This window comes from Microcaecilia unicolor, chromosome 6 (genome assembly GCF_901765095.1).
Source record: "Microcaecilia unicolor chromosome 6, aMicUni1.1, whole genome shotgun sequence".
NCBI classification, from domain to species: domain Eukaryota; kingdom Metazoa; phylum Chordata; class Amphibia; order Gymnophiona; family Siphonopidae; genus Microcaecilia; species Microcaecilia unicolor.
Window position 1 is genome coordinate 63,673,366 of NC_044036.1, and position 13,395 is coordinate 63,686,760.

The 13,395-nt window shown below is 43.5% G+C and overlaps 1 protein-coding gene across 2 annotated transcripts in view; it reads right to left on the minus strand.

The window, feature by feature from the left end:
- Positions 1-13,395, minus strand: part of COL24A1 (collagen type XXIV alpha 1 chain) — an 804,368-nt gene that overhangs the window by 271,369 nt on the left and 519,604 nt on the right. For both annotated transcript variants that reach the window (XM_030205800.1, XM_030205801.1), the window contains 3 exons: positions 6,519-6,572; positions 6,285-6,329; positions 6,126-6,170 (listed from right to left, as the gene is read on the minus strand). In XM_030205800.1, coding sequence (XP_030061660.1) covers positions 6,126-6,170; positions 6,285-6,329; positions 6,519-6,572 — 144 coding nt within the window. The remainder of the gene's footprint in view (positions 1-6,125; positions 6,171-6,284; positions 6,330-6,518; positions 6,573-13,395) is intronic.

The following is a 13,395-nucleotide window of genomic DNA, read 5'->3' on the forward strand; positions in this document are numbered from 1 at the left end:
TTGTTAATGAATGTAATTTTCTCACTAAATTTTCATTTATTTTATTCTTTATAATAAAGAATACTCAGAAAGCATCTCCATTTATAAAGGTGGGATAAAGGATAACCCTTCCTATCAACTGGTAGATTCTTCTGTAGAAAGAGTTGTACTCTTAAACTCTACCATAAGATAACAAATGGAATATGATGTGGAGTTACTGTGAATTCTATGAATCTATGAATCAATGAAAAAATGTGGGATACAAGTGCAATAAATAAATAAAATAAATAAATAAACTGAATATCTTACTGCAGAGCTGTGAATGAAGAGAATGGTTAGCAAATATTTTCCTTCCTATCATGTATGGATATTTTTTCCTTATAGTTGTTAATAGTTATGCTTCACATTCTAGGAAGTCTGTCAAAGAATGCCTAGCACCCGCCTGGGGTTAACCCTAAGGCCACCTGGAGGGGGTCTGTCCCCTGCACTACTCAGGCCCGCCTGCACCTGGGCAAGTGCTCTATACTAGCACCCTCCTCCCACCGACTGGTTCCCACTTGCCTCTGGGTGAGTCTTCCACTCTCAAGTATTCCCCGGTGATTTCTAGGTTACTGGGGCCACAATCTCAGGGGGTCCCACAGTTCCTGGAAAGCACCCACAGACCCAACACACAAACCACCAGGATTCTTAGTCAGTCCAGGACAACAGAGCCAATAAACTAACAAGTTTATTGTCATAGTAGAACAGTGAATGCTTGAAAAACAGATGGAAAAACAACAAGCAATAACAGGTAACTGAATATGGATCAATATTAAAAACTATCCAGGTGCTACCCAGAAAGCTCAGCTCATGCATATATGTTATCTCTGGATCTTGGCAGGGATAACATATATGCATAAGCTGAGCTGGTGCTACTGAGACATTGTGGAGATAGTCCTTGAGACAGCCATTGGTGGCGAAACATAGTCATGTTGGACACTGTGACCCCCATCTGACAATGCTGTGCTACAAGATGAGTATAAGCTAAAGATGTTATCTACGTTCTTACATAAACTATATATTCAGTTTATACTCATCTTGTAGCAGAGCATTGTCAGATGGGGGTCACAATGTCCAACATGACCATGCTTCGCCGCCAAGGGCTGTCTCAAGGACCATCTCCACAATGTCTCAGTAGCACCAGCTCAGCTAATGCATATATGTTATCCCTGCCAAGATCCAGAGATAACATATATGCATGAGCTGAGCTTTCTAGATAGCACACCTGGGTAGTTTTTAATATTGATCCTTATTCAGTTACCTGTTATTGCTTGTTGTTATAACTGTTATTGCTAGTTTATATAAGAACGTAGATAACATCAAGAGAGATAGCTGTATATGCAGTGGAGAAAGTATCGGGAAGCTTATAATTTACGATTTCCAAAAACATTTGAGAACCGATGCCGAGGTGGGTGCAAGCAACTCCTGCAGCACTGTAAAATCACTGGCAAGGTACACCGCTGAGGTTTTCACTTCTAGGTTAAATTCTACTGTGGGAGAAGAAATCCTGAAGTTGTCCATTGAGGCCTCCCATTCAAAATTTGGGGTGCAGTGACATAATACTTTTTCTATGGCATTCCAAGTTGTAAAGGAGTAAAACTGAAAAAATGTTTTGAATCTTCTTTTAAAAACCTGTCTGTTAACCTGCTCTAACTCATAGTTTCTATTTAGGAAAAGTCTGAAGAACTACTTTTTCGCTGATATTGATAAATGCACAGAGAACAAAAACATCTAGCAAATGGCCATTTAAAAAAAAAAAAAAAAAGACTTTTTGCTGTTTTGAAAATGGCTATATTTGCTATTCGGATTTTGGACATTTTGAGCAAAACGTCCAAAGTCGGACTTAGACGTCATATCGAAAATGCCCCTCCATGTAAGTTCAAGTTGTGTCTCTTAGTCCCAAACTCAGGATTTTGTAGACCTCTATTATATTCCCCCTCAGCCATCTCTTCTCCAAATTAGAGCTCTAACCTATTTAGCCTTTTCTCATATGAGAGTTGTTCCATCCCCTTAATCATTTTGGTTGTCCTTGTTACTTTTTGTAATTATACTATATCTTTTTTGAGATGTGGCAAGCAATTGCATATAATACTCAAGGTGTGGTTGCACCATGGAGCGATACAGAGGTATTATTACATTCTTTGTTTTATTCTCTAGTCCTTTTCTAATTATTCATAGCAGTCTGTTTGATTTTATTGGCTGCTGCCACACACTGAGCACAAGAAAACATATTGTCCACAATGACATCTAGATCCTTTTCCTGGGTGGCGACTCCTAATGTGGAGCCTAGCATCATCCAGCTATAATTTGGGCTATTCTCCCCAGTGTGCATCATTTTACCCTTGTCCATTAATGGGGGATTTCATCAAGCAGAGTTATGGCCTTAGCGTGTGTTAAGGGTATTAGCGTATGCTAATAGGCAGATGCTCAAAACTCTGGCGCTGTACGGAACAGCGCAGGAGAAATACCGCCAAATCAGCTCTGAGGAACAACTCCCTAATGCTCAAGCTAATGAGATGCAGATATAGGTGTGCTCATAATGTTGAGCATTAGGGAGTTGTTCAGGTGTTCAGGGCAGGATGGTGCCTGGCGCATGCGCACGAGAGGGAGGAGGCACCAGCTCTGCTGCAGGTAGAGTTCTATGTATCATCTTTCATCGTAAAAAAAAGAAGCAGGGGGGGTGGGGATTTTAACTTTCTAGGAGGCAGATGAGGATTAAACTTCCCGGAGCAAATATAGCAATGTGTGATACTTTGGTCATGACAAAGGCTCAGAATCAGGCTGTGATCGACTGCACGAGTTGTCTGCTATGTTTAGGTGGATCTTTTAAGGGTATCCAGAAAGGAAGAGTATTGAAAGTTCTCATGTGCCGTTTCTGTAGCTGAGATACTGTCAAGTTCTGCAAAATTAGAATGGTTGGTCTTCCTTTATAATGGTAGTGCCAGAGCAGCTAAAATGCATCATGAACTGGCTATATAACATGAGTCAGTCTCATTGCTTTAATTACTTATATTTGCTGCCAAAATTAAGGTTACTCCTCTTTGCTCCCCTGGCCCCTTTGAACTGACATTGTGGTTTGGGACTACTCATGCACATACCGGCAGACACAAACACCCTAATGCCAGCTCTGAGTAAGGGTGCCCTTTCTAGCAGCAATGTTTGCTATGCATTGGAGGGTAACAGGAAACAACCTCATTAGCATTGTTTTGAGTACATTTGCACGGCATTGCCCTGTTTTTCAGCGTGTTATTCATGCGCGGGTGCCTTCCTGCCCATTGTGAGACCCAGGAGACACCCTCTGACAGACTGAGAGAAGCAAATTCTAGGTTCTCAACATCCAGGCCGTGAGGGCCAGAGACTGAAGGTTGGGATGTAGAAGGGATCCCTCATTCTGCATGATGAGGGTCGGAAAACATTCCAATCTCCACGGCTCTTCAGAGGATAACTACAGAAGAAGAGGGAACCATATCTGCTGAGGGCAGGAAGGCACGATTAAGATCATGGTCCCATGGTCTTGCTTGAGTTTCAGCAAAGTCTTCCCTACAAGAGGAATGGGAGGATATGCATACAGCAGACCTGTCCCCCAATGCAGGAGGAAGGCATCTGACACTAGTCTGTCATGGGCCTGAAGCCTGGAATAGAAATGAGGGACTTTGTGATTCAGCTGAGTGGCAAAGGGATCCACTGAGGGGGTGCCCCACACTTGGAAGATCTCGCGGGCAGTGCCCATATTGAGAGACCACTCATGTGGTTGCATGACCCCGTGCAGTCTGTTTTTGCTCACCAGATAAGTGGCCCAATGGAACATGCCGTGTTGGCCAGCCCAGTGCCATATCCGGACAGCCTCCTGACACAGAGGGCATCATCCGGTGCCCTCCTGCTTGTTGGTGTAATACATTACAATCTGGTTGTCTGCTTGAATGAGTACAATTTGGTTGGACAGCTGATCTCTGAAAGCTAGAGCGTTCTAGATCGCCTGGAGCGCCAGAAGATTGATCTGAAGACTTGTTTTCTGGAGGGACAATGCTCCTTGAGTGTGCAGCCATTTCCTGGAGGAACCATATATCCTGAGTGTGCAGTCCATCTACATGAGCTCCCCACTCAGGAGTGATGCATCTGTCATAACTTTTGTGGCTGAGGAATTTGGAATGGAAGTCCCAGGGTCAAACTGTATCTAACAGTCCACCACAGCAAAGAGTTAACAAAGTCTGGAGACACTCGGATTGCATCTTCCAGCTCTTCCATACCCTGGTACCACTGGGAGGGGCTAGGGTCTATTACGCTGATCTCATGTGAAGGCATGTCATGGGTGTCACATAAACCGTGGAGGCCATGGGGCTTATTTTCAAAGCACTTAGCCTCCCAAAGTTCCATAGAAACGTATGGAACTTTGGGAGGCTAAGTGCTTTGAAAATATGCCTCCATGTGACCTAATAACCTCAACATCTGCTGAGCCGTGACGTGCTGAGAGGTTCAAACTTGAGAGACCAGGGCAACCAGAGTGTCTGCCCTAAGTCCTGGGAGGAAATCTTGAGCCTTCTGTGTATCGAGAAGGGCTCCAACTCCAATTGTTGTGCAGGGTGAAGATGGGCCTTGGGGTAGTTTATAATGAACCCTAGAAGCTCCAGCACCTAATTATTCCTCCACATGGACTCCCAAGCACCGTCCTCTGATGTGCTCTTCACCAGCCAATCGTCAAGGTAAGGGAACACATGGACTCCCAGTCTGCATCGCGACACTGTGATTACTGCTAGACATTTGGTAAATACCCTGGGAGATGACGCGAGGCCAAAAGGCAACAAGCGGTACTGGTAGTGATGTGTTGTCAGCCGAAATTAAAGATATTTCCAATGGGCTGGAAGTATCAGGATGTGAGTATATGCATCCTTCAAATCCAGAGAGCATAGCCAAACATTTTCCTGAATCATGGGAAGAAGGGTGCCCAGGGAAACCATCCTAAACTTTTCTTTGATCAGGTATTTGTTCAGGGCCCTTAGGTCTAGGATGGGATGCATCCTCCTGTCTTCTTTTGAACGAGGAAGTACCTGGAATAGAATCCCAGCCCTTCATGCCCTGGTGGAACGGGTTCAACCGCATGGGCCTGTAGAAAGGCAGATGAGATCATGGTGGGCAATTTGATGGTTTTCGAAGCCAATTTAGTGCGTATCTGAGACAAACTATTTGGATAACCCACCAGTCGGAGGATATAAGGGGCCACCTTTCATGGAAAACCTCAGCCTCCCACAGACCAGCATGGACACTGTGACAGCTGCTATGCTCTGCTGGTGCCAGTCAAAAGCTCACCCCTTGCTTAGTCTGGGGAGAAGTAGGGGCTTTAGGTGCATACTGTTGATGAGTACAAGTGCACTGGGGTTGAGCCTTAGCAGGCTGACAAGAGAAAGTAGCGTACCTATGTCTCTGTGAATAGTAGGCACCCGGTGGGAGACAGAAGAGATGGTATCAGTGTGCTTTTTGATTTGGTCAGTGACCTCAATCTTCTCTCCATAAAGGTTATTCCCCCGGCATAGGGCATCTGTCAACCTCTGCTGAACTGAGTCAGAAACACGCAGCCATGAGAATCTGTGCCTTGCTATACTTTGAGCAGAGATCCTTGAAGCCATGTCAAAGGTGTCATAGGCGCCCCTGGCCAAGAACTTTCGACACACCTTCTGCTGCATGGCCATTTGGTGTACTGACTCGGAAATTTTCTGCTTCATTTTGTATTGTTAGTTTTATAAGAACGTTAATATTGCTCTGTACTCTCCCTCAAACTTTGAGGTTCTCTTTACACTATTCTGATCCAATTAGAATGTTTCATGAACTAAGGGTAATATAAGACCAAAGACAGTATAATATAATATAGTATAGAATCTGGTCTACTGCAGCTCAATTCTCCTCTCAATACTTTTATTATTTTGCACTGTCAAAATGAGACCTCTCAACTGGCATACACACTTTTAAAAGACACATCTGCTAGTCCTGTATGTTTATTCTGTATCGCCCATTTAACAAGAAATGGCTCTCATTATGATGGCTGTACAGTCTGATTTTCCACATGTCACTATATCAGGTCTGCTGAAGTGGAATCATATTCTATCACTCCTTACCAGTAGTCCTTGATCACCTCTTTCTCCAGGGATTCCAGCTTTACCCTATAATACAGAATGTGATTTATAGTCAAGATCACTATCAATAAGGTATTACAATATTAAGATAAGTGGTCTGTAGTAACAGTAGTTAGAATGGTATAGATTTTGGATACTTACAATCGGTCCATTAATGCCTTTTTTCCCAGGTTCTCCTCTTTCTCCCTAACAAAAATTAATACTGTTTGGTATACATGTACTAACAGTGTCTTATACATACATATATCCATAAAATTTCCATAATTTATAGTATATGAATTGTAAATAAAGGGCTAGACATTCACAGTTTATAGAAAATTTCTTTCCACATATCCCCATAGTGCAATGTAGACAGCATAGATTTATTGTTATTACCTTAATACCTGGCATTCCTTGTTCTCCTAAAGGCCCATCTGAGCCTCTTGGCCCCTGAAAAAATATAAGTAAGACATCCAATATTATTCATGGATCTCTTGACATCTATGTTATACATTTATAATAAGACTTGTCCTCTTTCTTATCCATTTATAATAAGCTTACAGTTCAAGAAGGAGGATTCACCTGGTTTAATTGCTACATATTTAAATTGCACATTATTTTAAAATATTTGTTCTGTCTTTTCTATTTTATTCCTTTTTACTCATGTCTCTTCTTTTCCATGTCAACATAACTGATACATATTTTTCAAAGGGCCCTGTTTACTAAAACGCGCTAGCATTTTTAGAGCATGCACAAGATTAGAGTGCGGTGTAGGCGCCTATAGGAATATTGTGAGCGCCTACACAGCAAGCGCTACAAGAACTAACACACCTCTAGCAGGGCTTAGTAAATGGGGCCCAAAATGAGGGGTCCTTTTACTAAGGTGTGCTAACAGATTTAGCATGCGCTAAACAATGGGTGCCTTATCATTTAGCGCACATCATTAGCGTGCACTAAATCCATTAGCACGGTTTAGTAAAATTTTTAAAATGTTTTTCCAAAAAACTTAAAAAAGGTATTCTTATAACTTGAAACAAAAATCTGACCTAAACTTCACTGAAAAATAACTCTACATCTGATTTCTAATAAAATAAGCCATTTCCCATACTAAATCTGCCATTTGACTCAATTTGAAACTGGTTGAAAGATAGGAAGCAGAGAGTAGGATTGCGTGGCCAGTATTCTCAGTGGAGGAGGGTAGTTAGTGGGGTCCCGCAGGGGTCTGTGCTGGGTCCGTTGCTTTTTAATGTATTTATAAATGACCTAGAGATGGGAATAACTAGTGAGGTAATTAAATTCGCCGATGACACAAAATTATTCAGGGTCGTCAAGTCGCAGGAGGAATGTGAACGATTACAGGAGGACCTTGCGAGACTGGGAGAATGGGCGTGCAAGTGGCAGATGAAGTTCAATGTTGACAAGTGCAAAGTGATGCATGTGGGTAAGAGGAACCCGAATTATAGCTACGTCTTGCAAGGTTCCGCGTTAGGAGTTACGGATCAAGAAAGGGATCTGGGTGTCGTCGTCGATGATACGCTGAAACCTTCTGCTCAGTGTGCTGCTGCGGCTAGGAAAGCGAATAGAATGTTGGGTGTTATTAGGAAGGGTATGGAGTCCAGGTGTGCGGATGTTATAATGCCGTTGTATCGCTCCATGGTGCGACCGCACCTGGAGTATTGTGCTCAGTACTGGTCTCCGTATCTCAAAAAAGATATAGTAGAATTGGAAAAGGTACAGCGAAGGGCGACGAAAATGATAGTGGGGATGGGACGACTTTCCTATGAAGAGAGGCTGAGAAGGCTAGGGCTTTTCAGCTTGGAGAAGAGACGGCTGAGGGGAGATATGATAGAAGTGTATAAAATAATGAGTGGAATGGATCGGGTGGATGTGAAGCGACTGTTCACGCTATCCAAAAATACTAGGACTAGAGGGCATGAGTTGAAGCTACAGTGTGGTAAATTTAAAACGAATCGGAGAAAATTTTTCTTCACCCAACGTGTAATTAGACTCTGGAATTCATTGCCGGAGAACGTGGTACGGGCGGTTAGCTTGACGGAGTTTAAAAAGGGGTTAGATAGATTCCTAAAGGACAAGTCCATAGACCGCTATTAAATGGACTGGAAAAATTCCTCATTTTTAGGTATAACTTGTCTGGAATGTTTTTACGTTTGGGGAGCGTGCCAGGTGCCCTTGACCTGGATTGGCCACTGTCGGTGACAGGATGCTGGGCTAGATGGACCTTTGGTCTTTCCCAGTATGGCACTACTTATGTACTTATGTTTTAAATCTGATACTTTTAAATCTCCAAAATTGCAACCTTTTATGTTCAAGCTGGATGTCATCTTTTCAAAGAATTCAAGTGAGCCTTGAGGGTCACAAGGCCAAAACCCAACTATTCAGAGACCCAAACTGCTGTAGTTTATACATTACCCCTCTCCACCCACTAATCTTCAATAATCTCATGCTAACAAGGAGTGAATTCCCAGATATGCTCACTATGTCAAAAATAGTCATGCATTCGATGCTGTCTAAAAGGGATAGCTCCGTCTCAGCATGTACATTCACTTTAGCATTGAAATAGATTATTACTCTGGAAGATGTTTATCCAAAATGTAGCATTCACTCCCACATATTTTTAAACGTTGTTTTGAAACAAGCATCTGATTTAAATATGCCCCATTTGCTTACAATAACTGCATATATGTAATTCTGGAAGTCTTTAAATGTAATAAATAAATAAGTGTCCAACACAGAGGAAAAGCTAGACATGATCCATGGAATCATGCAAACACAATTTCATATATAACGAAAGCTCACAGAATCGCATAAAATCACATAACTCCCCTAAGTGCAGAGTGTGCTAAGGATGATTTTAATGATAAGCAGACAATGCAGTTGCGTGAACCAGACCAAAGTAGTAGTGCCTAGCAGTCAGCCCAAGCCAATATGCCTGCTGCTGCCAGCTTTTGCCTATATTGAAGTCAGCAGAAGGTAAGAATAGGATAAACATGTCAGAAGGTCACTGCTCACTCCACCTTCCTTAGTGAGGAGATTCACTAAGGGGCTGATGCATAAAAATCGCCACAGGTGAACTTATCGACTCACAAACAGCGACTGATGCACAAAGGGGATGGCATGCAAATGAGAATTCTGCTAGGGAAAGGATCCAGAGTTGTTTAGGATCAGAAATGTGTGTGTGTATATGTGTGTGTGTGTGGGGGGGGGGGGGGGGGGGGGGGAAGATCCTGCACTCACTTATCAAGCTCACCTTCATCTTCGGAACACAGAGTTTACCATCTTTAGGACAAACACTTGGAGCTCCTGCTTAGAAAATTAGTGGAACTACGGGGTTCACTCTTCCCCCCCCCCCCCCCACCTCCAGTGGCTGCCTGTGGCAGGAGAAATAAAGGTCTGCAGAATGCCAGAAGGAAGGGAGGGCTCCCTGCACCAAGCCAGGGGGTGATCGTGAGGCACAGGCTGAAGGGAGAAGGGAACAGCACAGGTGGAGTTGCCAGTGTGGATGAAGTGGGTACCTCTCCAACAGCTCTTGACCTGCCAGACAATTTAGCACGTTAAAGGTAGGTGCTCTTTTCTGTGCATCATATGGAATGCTCATTTTAATACTGATGAGCTTGTTGTAATACATTTGCATAGAGTTATCAGTAGCTGCTACAGTGAATGGTAAAAAGGAATGCAGAACCCATTTGTGCATTAGACGGTATTTAGACTGGCTACAACCGGTCTAAAGCAAATGTTGCAAGAACAGTAAACTTTGTGCATTGGCCCCTAAGTGTCCTGAAAAGAGACACCTATAGATCCATCTGTACTGAGAGTTTATCCTTTCTTCAGCGCTGAGCAGTTCTCACTTGGATTTTATTCCCGTGTTCTCCTCTAGATGTAGTGCAATGATAGTGGCATGTGTTTTATCTTAAATTAGTTAACAGCTGTCTTGCATCAATGGATTAAGTGGAGAGACAGAGTTCACTGATAGAAAAAAGGTCAAGGAGAAGGATAGTTGCCTGAGGGGAAAGATGAGACCCCTGAGATAAGAAGGAGAGGACACCTCTCATCCCTGAAACAACAAACATACCCATGCAAGTAAACAAAAACACACACATCTGCATTCCTTTTTCTTGCAATCACACACATTGTATCCATCTTTGCTGTAACAGCACAAACGCGCTTTGTGTACCTAGAAGTGCCAAGTGGATTCACAATTGCCCAATAGGTTTTATCTAGTCCTGCGTTTACCCCATTACATGCAGGGACTTCTAACCTTTCTTTTCTTAAGGATCCCAATCAAAACTACAAATCACTGCATGCAATGGGGTAAATTCAGGAGTTGATCAGCCATGTTGGGCACATGTGGAGCCAGCTGACAACCCTATGTGTATATCCCACTCATGAAACACCCAACACACATAATATGACCTTAATCACTGCAACAGCATACACACCCCTCATCCTTGCAGTGGTACGTGCAACATTGCCTGGTTCCAAACTTTTGAACTCCCTGTCCCGACACTCAAACTGAAACTTATCAAGTATTCAAGAAACAGGTCAAAATCTGGCTTTTTTGCCAAGTTATATTGACCCATATGCCTTCTTGACAGCATGGTTTCTTCCTCTTTCCCCCCTGCAAGACCTTCTTTAACAGTCCCTAATCCTTCACTTCTACCCAGCAGAATGGCTTCTTAACCTCTGATAACTAACTGTATTGTAAACTGTCTTGCTGCATTTACCAATGTGACTGGCGATATAGCAAGCCAGTGAAATAAATAAGAAATAAATTGTGTGCCTTATCTTTAAATGATTTTAAAAAAGGGCCTGATTTTATAGTAGGACACCTACCTGAGAAGTCAGAAAAGGTGCCTATTTGAAGCATATTTTTATTAAGGCAACATGGAGGGGCATAATCGAACAGAAACGCCTATCTCCATGGGCGTTTATCTCCGAGAACGGGTCCGTGAAGGGGCGGGGCGGATCGTATTTTTTAAAAGAAAAAGACGCCCATGTTTTATTCATCAAGGTGTGAGCTGGGCGTTTTTGCTTTTCAGCGATAATGGAAAATGAAATCGCCCAGCTCAAAAACGAATAAATCCAAGACATTTATTCGTGGGAGGGGCCAGGATTCATAGTGCACTGGTCCCCCTCACATGCCAGGACACCAACCGGGCACCCTAGGGGGCACTTTTACAAAACCAAAAAAACAGGTAAAAGAGCTCCCAGGTGCATAGCACCCTTCCCTTGGATGTTGAGCCCCCCAAATCCCCCTCAAAACCCACTGCCCACAAGTCTACACCATTACTATAGCCCTAAGAGGTGAAGGGGGGCACCTACATGTGGGTACAGTGGGTTTGGGGGGGTTGGACGACTAGTAGCATTAAGCAGCACAATTGTAACAGGTAGGGGGGGATGGGCCTGGGTCCACCTGCCTGACGTCCACTGCACCCCCTAACAACTGCTCCAGGGACCTGCATACTGCTGCTTGGGAGGAGGGTATGACATTTGAGGGTGAAAGTAAAAAGTTGTGAAACATCATTTGTTGTGGTGGGAGGGGGTTAGTGACCACTGGGGGAGTCAGGGGAGGTCATCCCCGACTCCCTCTGGGGGTCATCTGGTCATTTAGGGCACTTTTGGGGGCCTTATTCGTGAAAAAACAGGGTCCAGGAAAAGTGTCCTAAATTCTAGCTCAAAACTGTTCCATTATCGGCGAAGGGCGCCCATCTCTGTTCGCCCGATAACCACGCCCCAGTTCCGCCTTCACCACGCCTCCGACACGCCCCCGTCAACTTTGTCCGCACCCGCGACGGAGTGCAGTTGAAAGCGTCCAAAGTTCGGCTTTCGATTATACCGCTTTATTTGTTTTTGTGAGAAGAACGCCCATCTCCCGATTTAGGTCGGAACTTGGGCGTTATTCTCGTTCGATTATAAGCTGGATAGGCACTTATGCACATTTGTAGAATAAAAATCCCAGAAGTAGTTCCAATACTGCAAAATGCTGATACATGAATTTACACCTGCTCTCTATGTGTACTCGTGTATTTTCAAAATGCATGCATACACTGCAACTATGCATCTGCTCCACCCAAACTACATTCCCAGGAATGTCAACGCACAGGTTGCATAAGTAGGCACATATTTTCTGTGCGTGTATTACATGCACGTCTATGAAGTCATGCAATGCATTTTTCTGTATGTAAAACAGACTTTACATGAAGAAACAGCATTACAAAATTACCCCATAATGTGCAAAAAAAATTATAATTACTTTTGTATAATAATCAGCTTTTGGTATATAATTACCCAGTATATAGCTCAAAATTCAGATGAAGAAGGTAAATTCTAAGACATAATTTGGATTAGAAATTAACACAGTTGCTACTTTTACATGTGCTATATAATTCACATTAAAAATATTGGAGTTAATATTTTAAATGCTTTAAAGAGCATAAAAGACTCATGTCCAGCTAAATCACAGTGGGCAGGCCATTCACCGATTTCCATCAGCATTTAATTGCACAGTGTCCCTAAAAATTTGGTGTGACCACATTGGCACTTGCTACTTAGTGACAGGGTAGTCTAGGGCAGAGTTGTGGAGAGGCTGGGAGATACGCAGGCACTGGCAACTAACAGAGCATATAGGGTCACACAAAATGCAGTCCTAACTTTGTCTAGTTATCTAGGTAGGTAAGGCAATTAATAATTTCTGGGCACCACTGACAGCCCAGATATTCAGTGAGGATGCCCAGGTCCTGAAATTAATATCTGGGTCTAAGTTTGCTGGGAGTTGTCAGTATTTAAAGAAACCCTGACCACCACCACCAGCTGAAATGTTTTAACCATGCAGAAAATGCTTCTGCCCTGTTAAATTGTGCTGGCTGGCCCAAGACCAGATACTTTTGGGCTCATTTTCGAAAGAGAAGGGCGCCCATCTTTCGACACAAATCGGAAGATGGGCGTCCTTCTCCCAGGGTCGCCCAAATCGGCATAATTGAAAGCCGATTTGGGGCACCCTCAACTGCTTTCCGTCGCTCCCGGGGACGACCGAAGTTCCCGGGGGCGTGTCGGAAGCATAGAAAAGGCGGGACTGGAGCGTGCTTAACACATGGGCGTCCTCGGCCGATAATGGAAAAAAGAAGGGCATCCCTGACGAACATTTGGTCGACTTTACTTGGTCCTTTTTTTTTTTATGACCAAGCCACAAAAATGTGCCCTAAATGACCAGATGAGCACCGGAGGGAATCGGGGATGACCTCCCCCTACTCCCCCA